We start from the raw sequence: 12,053 nt of genomic DNA, 5'->3' as shown, positions 1-12,053 counted from the left end.
CAACATCATACACACCATCACACACCCTCCTCTCCAGTATATCTGGGCACAGGCAAAGGCCTACAGTGCAAAATTGCCAAAACATTGCTAATTGTGAATGATAGACCAAAAGGTGCACACAGACTCACACATGGCACAATAATTCACAGAAACATCACACGACACCATCCCACACACCTCTTACACTACACATATCACGCATTGCGGTGCTCTCACATATACCTTTGTTGCACCTCCAAACACCCCAACACCCCACCCACAGGCTACATACATCCCATCTAGGTATGAGTGTGCACACACAGACACCCAGCTGGCACCCACACCTCAGGCCTCTCACATACACACAATACCCCATTAGCCACCCACTGGAGCCTGAGGAGTCATGGCCTCCCACCCTCACCCCTTTGTTCTATGAGGAACATCCCCCAACTCTCCCTGGGGTTGGTAGGAGGGATAGAGAGAGAGCAAGAGCCTGTCTCTGTAGCTTTCTCGGAATGTGGGCATCCTCCCAACCTATGGGAGTGGAGGTGTGAAGGACACAGGCAAGGGGCGTGAAGTGAGCCTGGTGTATGGCGGGTGGGTGGGGGAGGTTGAGGACCTGGTCAGGGAAATGTGTGAGAGGCTGAAGGTCAGAGTGAGAGTCACGGAAGCAGAGACAGAGAGAGACAGAGATTCAGAGCCACAGAGAGATGGGCATGGACAGGCAGACAGGGCCAGAGAGTAGGAGGAGGCAGGGAGTCAGTTTCCTTAGATTCCCCCAGCACTCAGAGCCTCAGCCTAATCCTGTACTCTGACCCATCCCCATCCCTCCCTGCTGTCCCTTGTTGCCATGGTAACAGCAAGGCAGAGTATGCAGCAAAGGAGGCTGGGCCTGCAGACCTGGCTTGTCTCCATGGAGACTGGGGAAGTCGGGGAGCCACATCTTCTAACCCAGGTAGTTGGTCCCCAGGTTTGTCTCTCTAACTCTGTCCCCTTCCTGGGGGAGGGAGGGAAGGAGAGCCTGTCAACATATCACCCCTTCCTTCTCCTAACATCTTGACCTGCAGGGATGGGCCTGGACCTTGGGGAAGGAGATTAGGGGACAGAGAAGCCTTGGGGGTGTCTGGATCCCAGGAGATTCTAGGCTCTCTCTCCTCCTGCTCTCCAGTTGGGCTGGGGGAGACCTCGGCCTCCACCTACTCCCCCCCACCACAGGCCCACATCCCCCTCATACACTCTCTTCTCAGACAAGCCTGGTGAGGCTGATGACTGTGCATCGTGCTCCCAGCGCGAGGCTCTGCGGAAGTTGTGGGGGGAGGAGGGAAGACTTAGGAAGGTCACAGGGATGGATGGGGACAGGGGAGCTCAGCACAAGAGATGGGAAGAAAGACATAAGAGGAGAAATGGACACATAGTCCAGAACCAGAGAGAGGTAGATATGGACAGACAGACTGAAAAAGACAGACAGGGAGACAGGCAAAGACAGACATAAGAAAACAGACAGAGGGAGACTGAGCAACAGAACTCAGTGAAGGTGACACAGAGACACAAGGACATAGAAAGCCAGGCAGGGACAGGCTTGGCAAACCAGGAGGACTCAGAGATAAAGACTGGGGAGAGACTCAGAGCAGAAATGGGGTGGGAGGAGGCTCAGAAATGGGGAGAGACCCCAGAGATCAGCCTCTTGGTACTGGGACAGAGAGGGAGAGAGACTAGAAATATCTGCAGTCATATTCTAGTCACCTCAACAGACTGAGAGGCCAGCCCAAGGGCAGAGACATTGATTAGATTCTGTAAGAGATGTGGAGACAACAGAGACGCTGACACACAAGCTCCTCCTCACACCTGTCCCTGAGGGACACACGCACGGCAAGTGTCCGAGACACAGAGGGTGGAGACTAGGGGTACTGTGTGCCAGGCGGGGTGTCCCGGGGTGTGGTCTGCCCCGGGACCATGAAGGTAGGCAAGTCCTGCAGGGTAGACAGCAATTCCGCGCCGTGCTCACCAGGCCGGTGCTGAACGGACAGCTCCCGCGCCCTGGGCCGCCTGCGCGAGGGGCGGGCCCAGCCTCTCCTCTCCCTGCCTCGTCCCTCGCAGTCTGGCTTTTCTCACCGCTCCGGCCCCCTCCTGTCTCCATCTAGTTTTCCATGGCTTCTTGTCTCTCACCTGTCTCTGTCCCATCTCAGTCTCTGCTTCTCTCAGCTCCAACTCCCCGGGTCTCTTACCCTCCTTGCTTCATCTGCCTGCCTCTCGGCCCCTTCCCCATTCTTTCTCAACCCTTCTCTCACTTCAACACGGGGGGCAGTCTCTCCCCCTCTTTGCCCCTAACTCTCTCTCCGCACCCTTCATGGCCTTGCTTCTTGTCTCTCCCCTTTCTTTCTCCCCCACTCGGCCCCATCTCTTACTCTCTCCCGACCTCTCCATCTCTTTCCCTTCTACTCGGCCTCGTTTTGGCTCTCACTGTGTGACCTTCACTCGTCCTTTCTCAGCTGCAGTTTCCACAGAAACCTCCAGCGGGGCGGGGGAGGGCGGGGACAGAGAGCAGACCCACCCTTCTCCCTGCTCATCTAGCCCTTCAGCCCTCCGCCCCCATTCTACTGGGATTTCTCACTTCCTCTCTTGGAGGCTGGGGAGGTATGTTTTCAGCAGAAACACAGGGTCACAGTCACAGACAGTTGAAGATGGCCTCACGGATGTACACACACACACACATGCACACGATTACAAAGTCACCAAATCACCCTGGCCCAGGCACACACTTGCAACCATAAGGGCCACCCCAGGCACCTCCACACTCAACGGTTCATTCGCCCTCCCCTCCCCCAGCCCCATCTGGTTTCTGTCTTTCTGTGTCTCCGTTTCTTGGTGTCTCCGCCTCTCCAGATCCCACATCTCTCTCCATCTGTCTCAGGGTCTCTGTCGCAGCCTCCTTCTGTCCTGAGAGAAGGTCAGTGGAGAGGGGCCAGCTGTCTGGACCAGGGCTGACCCGCTGGCTGTGGGCAGGGGTGAGGGTAGAGAGAATGCAGGAGTCACCGTCCAGTCTGTGTTTCTCAGAAGACTCCCCTGGGGCCCAAGCCTTCAATGCCCTCACCCCCAGGAAATGAGACCCGGGTATCCCCAGTTTTGGGGTTTTGTTCTTTTTTTTATTCCAACAGGGACTGGGACGTGGCAGGGGGAGGGATGGGGGCCCAACTGACCCCCTCCGTGGGGGGGAGGTCTCATAGAAATTCCGAGGTTTCTCCCCAAAAAAAAGAGAGAAAGAGAAGAGTCGAGGGGCGCCAGGGGACACCCATCTGCCCAGAGGCTCTCCCCTCCTCCATAAGTGGGGAGGGCTGCGTCGTCTTGGGGAGCCTGAGCAGTCCCAGGATGGGGTCCTCCCCACAGACCGCTTTCGGCTTCCAGGAACGGCCCTCGCAGTCCCCGGGCCCTGGAGTCCCCAGTTCCTGCGCTCCTCTTGTCCGCAGTGGGGGGCGGAGTGCGGCGTCCGCGGCACCCTCTGGCGAGTCCACTAGGGGGCGCAGGCAGGCCCCGGAGCCGGGCATTGTACTTCACCGGGAACCGAAGGCAAAATTGCGGCGTCCGGCCTGTCCCTAGCCCGCTGGGGAAGTGGGGGCGGCCGGGGCCTGGGGCGGGCCCCGTCCCTGCGGTCAGTCCGGGAGCCCGCTCGGCCCCGCCCGTGGTCACTCGTGCTCGGCCAGCTCGCGGGGACCGGCGGGGCCCGGCCGCGGCCGGGGCGGGCTGGTGGCCTCGGCGGGGGCGCCCAGGCCGCGCTGGGGGGCGCCGGCCCCGGAGGCCCGCAGCGCCTGGATGCGCCGGCACTCCTGGCAGACGCGCACGTGGGTGCAGGGGGTGGGGGCGGGGGGCCGGGCCCCGCCGGGCGGCCCCGGGTCGTCCAGGAGGCGCTGGGGGCCTCCGTGCGCGCCGCCCGCATCCCCGCCCGCGCCGGCCGAGTAGAGCTTGCCGTTGCTGAGGCGCATCTCGCGGACGGCGCGCAGCGACAGCAGGGCCCGGCTCGGGCCGCCCGGGCGCCGGCGCCGGCGGGAACGCGACGTCTTGCGGCAGGACACCGCGTGCCGCAGCTCCTGCAGCATCTCCTGGCACACTGACACCTGCGGGCGGGCGGCGCGGGGCGCGGTGGTCACTGCCCGCGCTCTCCTCGCCGCTGCCCCCTCCCCGCCTCCCCTCTCTCTCTGCACCTCTTCCGCTCTTCGCGCCCCACCTCCTTCTTTCACTTCTTTCTCTTTCCCCGCAGGCCCTTTCACCTCCTCTCCTCCTCCTTCCCTCTCCTCACTTCCCACCCTCTTCCCTCAGTTCTCACCTCTCCAGCTCTCAACTCCTCTCTCTCCCCCCCACTTCTCTACCCTGTTCCCTTCTTCTTTGGGTTTCTTCCTGAATCTGCCCTCACCTCCTACCCAGGCTTCTCTCTTTCCGCTTGTCTTTTCACTCTGAGTCTTTCCCTCATACTTGTTTTCCATCTTCTGCCTCTTTTTCATGCAGCCATTATTACTACATATATGAGCTGAGCACCTACTGTGTGCCAGACACTGTTCTGGGCACTGGGGATACAGCAGAGAAAACGGAAGTCCCTGCCCTCGGGGAGGTTACAGTCGAGTGTGCAGAGACAGGAAATGTAGGTCATCACAGTGAAAATGTAAATGTATATTAGGTGGTGGTGAGAGCTCTGGGGAAAAATAAAATCGGCTAGAGAGGTGGGGAGTGATGCTGAATTTTGAGAGGACAGTTAAGGGAGACTGATTGAGAAGAGACCTGAAAGGCAGTGCTGGGAGAGCCACATGGAGCCGGGAGAGCAGGCAGATAACTCAGCAGGACAAAGGTGCTGAGGTGGGAGTGGGCACGGCCTGACAGAGGAATGGAGAGCAGGTCTGGGTGGCTGGAAGGGGGTGTGCAAGGGGGAGGGAGATGAGGTCAGAGGAGCAATGGGGGCCAGTTCATATGAGGCCAGATGCCACTGTAAGGATGTGGCTTTTACTGTGAGTCAGATGGGAGCCGCTGGAGGGTTTTGAGCAGAGGACCGCTGCGCTTCCGCAGGATCACTCTGGGGCCGTGCTAATAAGAGGCTGTAGGGAGGCCACGAGCAGGAGCAGGGAGCCCACTGAGGCAGCCCCTGCTATAACCAGGCAGGAGACAGCAGCGGCCGGACCAGAGTGGTGGTGGCCAAGGAGGTGAGAAGGGGTTGGATTCTGGGTGTATTTTGAAGGTGGAGCCAACAGGATTTGCTGAGAGATCAGATGGCGTGAGAGAGAGTGAAGGGTAACTCCACATATTTTCGCCTGAGTAAACAGAATGACGGCATTGCCTGGTGGGTGGGCAGGAGCTCCGTGTCGGACATATGATGTTATGTGCACTACCTGTTAGACATCCACAGGGAGATGTTGAGTATGGAGCTGAATTTATAAACCCTGGGTTCAGGGAGAGGTCCCAGTGAGAGATACACATTTGGGAGCTATGGTGGGCAGCCCCAAGATCCCGTCCCCAGTGTTCCTGCCGTTGTATCAGGGTTGCTGTATGACCAACAGAATACGGCTACGTCAGCTATTTTGGCTTCTGCCTGGCTCTCTTGGATCACTTGCTCTGGGGGAAGCCAGCTGCCACGGCATGAGGATGCTCAAGCAGCCCTGTGGAGAGGTCCCTGTGTGAGGAACGGAGGCCTCTTGCCAACTGGTGTGTGAATGAGTGTATTAATCATGTTCTTTATTTTTTCTATCTTAGGAAGTTTTGACATCTTAAAAATCTTGCTGGCCAGGGGAAGACTGCCCCTCCTAGAACTAGACAATTCTTAGGGGTAGGGAAGGGCTGAGTGCCTGTCTGTCATGCAAATCAACCAATCCCTGGAGTATATAGCCCCAACCGCCCCCTTTATCCAACTCACACACACTAATTCAGTATTTCCTCTGCCCTAAATCAAACGAAGGCAGGTACCAGACAACGAGAGACCACCCCACTAGCCAGAGTCCCCCACATTATCCAAACTAGCCACTCCTGAGCTGCACTGCCTTCCCTTTCTTGCAGAAACCCCAACAAAGGCTGGCCTAGGCTTTCCCTTACTCCTGCTTCTGCCTCCTGACCAAACCTGGTGCTTCCCCTGTGGCCCTGCCTGTGTGTGTGACCCTGTGGTGTGACATGCCCCCTTTTGGAAAATGTAAGTAATAAAAATCTTCTTTCAATGGCATTGGCCTCTCTGTGTCATCACTCAGTCACCTCCAGAAATTAAATTCCCATGGGTACATTTTGAGACGGTGAGCCATCTTGGAAGTGGATCCTCCAGCCCCTAGTCGAGCCTTCAGCCAACATCATGACCATGACCTCACTAGAGACCCTGGGCAGACAGAACCACCCAGGTAAGCTGCTCCCAGCTTCCTGACCCAAAGAAAGTGTAAACAGATATTAAGTTTGCTGTTTTAAGCTGCTAAATTTGGGGGTGATTTGTTGTTATGTGGCAAAAGATAACTACTACAGGAGTGGAGAAAGAGAAGAGCAGCAGCCTGAGGACCAAGCCCTGCAGCCCCCCAACAAAGGCGTGGCCAGAGAGGCAGGAGGAAATGAGGTGTAAGCCGGGAAGCAGGGTTTTGAGGAGAGTGATCAGCTGGGCTGAAGCCTATCACCACCTCACATGTGGTGAGGCCTGAGCCTTCGGCACTGGATCTCAGCCATGGGGTCACTGGTGATGGGACTGGCCTCAGTGGAGAGGTGGGCACAGAAGCTGGACTGGAGAGTGTCCAAGAGTGAATGAGAGGAGAGAAAGTGGAAACAGCAGGGGGGGACAATCCTTTCAAGGCTGTAAGGGGAGAAATGGCTGGTGGCTGGGAGGGGAAGTGGGGGTCAAGAGAGGGTTTCTTGAAGATGGGAGAAATGACAGCACATTTGTACACTGCTGGCCTTGATCCAACAAAGAGGGGGACACTGATGATGCAGGAGGAAGGGAGAGAACTTCTGAGGAATGTCCTAGGGAAGGCGAGAGAGGAGACGGGGCACAGGGGAGGGCGCCTTAGTGAGGAGCGTGGACGTTCATTCGAGTAACTAACACAGTGAGTGGAGAAAGCAGGCGGGTGGCTGGGCATGGAGGTGGCTCTCCCTGACTCCTCTGCTTTCTCAGGGGAGTAGAAGCAAGGTCATCAGGCAAAAGTGAGGAGGGGGAGGAGGGGCTGAGGGCTGGTGGAGAGAGGGGAAGATGGGAACAGTCTAGGAGCATGGGGCATGAATGGGTCCAGAAAGGCAGGAGTGTCGCTGGGCAGCATGGATCCTGGAAACAGTGTGAGGCAGGTCAGCAAGTCTGTCTGTCTTCTTCCAGTCGCATTCAGCTGCATTCTCCTGCCTCTGGCTCTCTTATTTCTTCTTGCTTTGTCACCTCTGCCTCTCCCCACATCCTTCTCTCCGGGCCCCTTCTCACTCCTTTCCCCTGCACCCTCATCTCTGCCCTGCCCTCTTTCCCTCTCTGTCCTCCCTCATGCCCATGGATTCTCTCTCCCGTCCCAATGCCCCAGTCTTCACACCCCTCCACCCCCAGGGTCCCGCTTCTCCCACACACACCCTTCACCAGCCTCCTCACCTCTTCAGATTCTGCTGACCTCCGTGTGGACCATATGAATTCCATGACCGCCACGAAGACAGCAATGATGAGGCCACAGATGAGCACGACAAAAATGCCGCCAATGTTCTCCATGCCCAAACCTGGGAGTCAAGGGGGAAAGCCAAATAGTCGGGGCTGTGTGGGCATGGGGGCTGTGAGGGACCTTTAGGAAGAGCACCGCATGCAGGGTGGCTGACCTTTAGCTCGATGGTCCTCCTCCTTAGGGCATCGGCTCCCCTCCCACCACTTGCGCTTCAGGATCTCCAGCCGGTTGTTCTCCTGAAGCTGCAGGATGGCCAGTGTGATCTCATCCCGGAATGGGGAGCCTAGACCAGGCATACAAGGCGGTGGACTGGCCATCGGGGCTCTGGAGCCCTGCCCACCCAAACCCCACTGCACCCTCACCACGGCCTCTCCTCCTGTCTCAGTCATGTCCCCAGGGTCCTCCCTGTCCACGTTCGAGTCTGACTACTGCTCACCACCTCCCCTGCAACCACCCTAGGCCAAGCCCCCATTACACCCCATGTCACATTTGTCACTGTCCCCTCCCTGCAGCATCCCTTCACTCCCCACCCAGGCTCTTCTCCATACAGCAGCCAGAGGGACAATTTCAAAAACATAGTCACAGATCATGCCTCGTTCATGCTTAAAACTCTCCAGTGGCTTCCCGTTGCAGCTAGAACAAGGTCCTTCCCTTGGCCTACAAGACCCTGCACTTGCTACTCCCCAACCCCGCTACCCACATGGCTCTCAGCTCCAGCCACACTGACCTCCGGACTGTTCCTTGAATCCAATCCCACCTCAGGCTCTTTGCCTCTGCCTGGAACGTTCCTTCCCTCACTTCACTCAGGGCTCTGCTCACATGGTGCCTCCTCAGGGGGGCTTCTCTGACTAACTTTATTTAAAATGGCACCAAGCTCCCTCTCAGTCTCTTCCCTTTAATCTCCTGCAGAGCAGCCGTCACCTCTTGACATCACAGTATAAAGCTACGTGTTTATTGCCTGTTTGCTGTCTGCGTGCTGCTAGAAGGCAGGAGGGCGGGGGCTTGGTGGCTCCCTGTTGTGCTAGCCCAGCATCCAGAGCAGTGCCTGGCACCCAGTAGGGCAGCAGACAGATCTGAGTGAAAGAACCCCAGCCACACTTCTCCTCTGCATGGCCCCAACCCTGGACCTGCTTTCTCCTTCCTACCCTCAGACCCTCCCCTTAAACCATCCTTTGGCCCCAAACAACCGCACTCCCACCCTATCCTGTACTCATTTCTTCATTCACCGCGATCATTCCTGAGCATCTACCAGGGGCCAGAACTAGGGATACAGGCAAATGGGGTGGTTAGTATTATCAGGCACCTTCTATGCGTCAGATACCGGGTTTACAGAAATGTATTCAAGTCTCACAGTGGTCCTGTGAGCAGGTATGACTAGCCCTACTATCTGGAGGAGGCAGGTGACACTCTTCCTAAGGTCATGCGCTGAGTCAGGGAGGGAGATGGGATCTGAATCCAGGTCGTGTGACTCAAGAGCCTGTCCCCCAAAGCACCAGGCCACACTGCTTCGCTGGCACAGCACCGACTCTACTACCAAGCTGTGAGATCGGCGGTAATTTGTTATGCAATAACAGATAACTAATGCAGCAGTCATCAGCATATAGATGGGGGGTTTTTTGGTGAGAAAGACTGCCGCTGAACTAACACCTATGCCAATCTTCCTCTATTTTATGAGGAATACCACCACAGTGTGGCTCGACGAGCAGTGCTGGGTCCACACCCAGGATTCGAACTTGCGAACTCTGGGCCACCAAAGCGGAGCACACAAACTTAACCACTGTGCCATCAGGCCAGCCCCTAGATGGTTTTAAATGCCAAATTTTGGTGACAAAATTGGTGGTGACTTTCCAGCACTGAGCCCTGGAAAAGCATGACCTGAAGTACAAATTGATACGTCCAAGTCTCCCTGGCAGATCCATCCACCCTCCTTCCGTCCTTCCATCTACTCTCCCTCCCTCCCTTTCAACCATCCGACATCCATCATCCATTTTCTGAGTAGCTGCTCTGAGCCAGGCTGTGGGTTTGGTGCAGAGAACACGAAGTAAGTAAAACCAGGTCCTCACCCTCGAAGGGCCCTTGGGCCAATGGGGGAAGCGCAAGCCTCAGGGCCCACATGTACTGAGTTGTGCACAGTCTCGCTGGGTCCTCCCAACAGCCCTGAGGGTTTGGAGCTCGATTGCTCCTAGGCCTCTTTTTTGTAGGTTGAAGGTGCAGAGGCTCAGGAAGGTGACATCACTTGCCTGAGACCACACAGCCAGGAGGCCATACACAACACACCCAGCCTGCCTCAGGGAGGGCCTGGCCTAGTCCCTGGCCTGCTTACACAGCTTGGTTCTGGATACCCAGGGCCCCCACTGCATTCCCCAGCCCCTCTGTACCATACCCAGCGGCATGCCGATGCCGTAGCCCTTGGTGTCGAGGAGGCCCCCGATCTGGGTGAGGTTGCAGTTGAGGCGCCGGTGGTACTCATTCATGGTGGATTCGAGCAGGAAGGCGTAGCGGGAGTTGAGGACACGGGCGATGCCCTCCTCTGTGCTCTTGACGAACACGCTGGGTTGCTTCGACTGCATGTAGTTCCACATACGCTGGTACGTCTGGTACCGCGAATTCTGGGCAGAGTGGGCACAAGGAAAAGTCAGGAGACGGTCTTTCCACCCCCTGCCTCTCCCCTGAATCCTGTCCCCTGCCCTCCAGGAAATCTCCCTTAACCTGAGAGAGAGAGCAAGACCAGAGGAAGAGAGAGAGCAAGACCAGAGGAAGACAGAAAGAGACAAAGATAGAGGAGAGAGACAAGACAGACAGACTGCTCAAGGCCAGGTCCAAGTCGTCCCCACATCCACCAGCCCAGCAAGGACCTGAGGACCGAAGGCTTGGGGAGAAGGGGCCACAGTCTATTTTTCAACCCTTCTTCTCTCTTCCACTCCCGGGTTTGGTTCGGCCTGACACCTGCCCCGTCTTCCTAGCACTCCCCGAGGCCTTACAGAAGCTGGGAGCAGATGCTCAACCCCAAATCTACACAGGTCTGGCCTGGTTCAGGGAGACCTGCGTCCATGCCAAATAGGACAGCCTACTTCCTACAGGCTCTGCGGGAACCCTCTGGGAAATGCCCCACTTCACCCCACCTACAGCCCTGAGGGGGAGGTGTGTGGAGGCCAGGCTGGGGATGACCACTGCTGCCACTACTCCCGGCACACACCCTCCTGCTCCTGCGTCTCCTTCTTTGGTCTGAGGTCTAGATGCTGCTCTTCCTAGGTGCTCCACAGGCCCCTCCCTGTGCCTCGGCAACCTCTCAACGTGGGAGTTCACCCCTTCTTCCTCTCCTTTACCCTTCAGCAAGCCACCCCAGTCCAGTTCCAGCCTCCTCCAGACCACTTGTCTTCCCCAAAGGGAAATTTCAGCTCTAAATGGGTCACCCCTTGGCTCACTAACCATTCCCACCTCCCCACTTACAGGGTCCAATCTCAGTCCTATCCTGGCATTTGAGGCCTCTGTAGTCTCACCCAGTCTCCTCACCAGGCTTGCTTTCCTTCCGTTTCCTTCCCACCACCCCTAAACACACAGGGGCAAGCTCCTTTCATCTTGAAGGCCCTTCCTCTCCTCTCTGCTGGCCCATTTTCCCAGGCCTGACCCTTCTAGCAGCTTCTGTGACCTCATTTGGCCTGTCTAGCAGAGATGTGACATTGGATCCCACGTCTGCCTCCTTTCCTCCATTCCCTGGGTGAAAGTCCAGTTTCCCCAGCCAGATGGCGGCACCCCTGAGAGCGCATGAGCATGTCTTCTGCTCCCCAGCCTCTCTGACTCTCATGACAATCGGTCCCTCTGACCCAGGGCCAGCCCCACCCTGAGCTGCTATGCATGGCAGGGATCCCGACACCAAGCCTGGGCGGCTCCGGCGGCCCCACCTGGAAGAAGGTCATGGTGGAGCCAGCGTGGATGGTGCCGTACTCAATGTTGGTCTGGTCTGCCAGGTCATCAGCTGACTCCACAGGCACCTCCATGCGCTGCACGGTGAGGAAGGCGGCCAGGTTGGCCGTGTAGGAGGAGATGATGATCAAGGTAAAGGCCCACCTAGGGGGTGGGAGGGGTGAGCTACAGGCTGGAGCCACCCCTGCCACCCTGCTCCTGTGGTCATGCGCCCCACTGGTGGTGCCCCCTCAGTTACCCTAGCATCTGGAAGGCTCAGTGACTGCTGACTAGTGGAGAGGCCGGGAGCGTGGATTCTGGAGCTAGACTCCCTGGGTTTAAATATTGCTTCTAGAGACTTCTACTGCCAGATACAAGAGAAGAAGATGGTCTGGAAATACCCTCTTACTGTGAACTAGAAAACTGGACAGGATATAGGAAACTACTTAAAGACATAGGACAAGAAACATCACAGGACTGTAATCCCTGAGAAAAGAGAAACAAATGATGTGAGGCTGGTCATCGCCCAGGCTGGCCGGC

The 12,053-nt window shown here is 57.1% G+C and overlaps 1 protein-coding gene across 3 annotated transcripts in view; it reads right to left on the bottom strand.

Moving 5' to 3' along the window:
- Positions 1-3,108: 3,108 nt before the first annotated feature.
- GRIK5 (glutamate ionotropic receptor kainate type subunit 5) overlaps positions 3,109-12,053 on the bottom strand; it is a 56,158-nt gene continuing 47,213 nt past the window's right edge. For all 3 annotated transcript variants that reach the window (XM_070499112.1, XM_044760322.2, XM_070499114.1), the window contains 5 exons: positions 11,513-11,678; positions 9,994-10,219; positions 7,765-7,893; positions 7,547-7,668; positions 3,109-4,088 (listed from right to left, as the gene is read on the bottom strand). In XM_070499112.1, coding sequence (XP_070355213.1) covers positions 3,660-4,088; positions 7,547-7,668; positions 7,765-7,893; positions 9,994-10,219; positions 11,513-11,678 — 1,072 coding nt within the window. In that variant the 3' untranslated portion in view covers positions 3,109-3,659. The remainder of the gene's footprint in view (positions 4,089-7,546; positions 7,669-7,764; positions 7,894-9,993; positions 10,220-11,512; positions 11,679-12,053) is intronic.

This window comes from Equus asinus, chromosome 26, assembly GCF_041296235.1.
Source record: "Equus asinus isolate D_3611 breed Donkey chromosome 26, EquAss-T2T_v2, whole genome shotgun sequence".
In the NCBI taxonomy this organism is placed as follows: Eukaryota; Metazoa; Chordata; class Mammalia; order Perissodactyla; family Equidae; genus Equus; species Equus asinus.
Note: the sequence above shows the minus strand (reverse complement) of the source record. Positions and strands in the feature narration are given on the sequence as shown.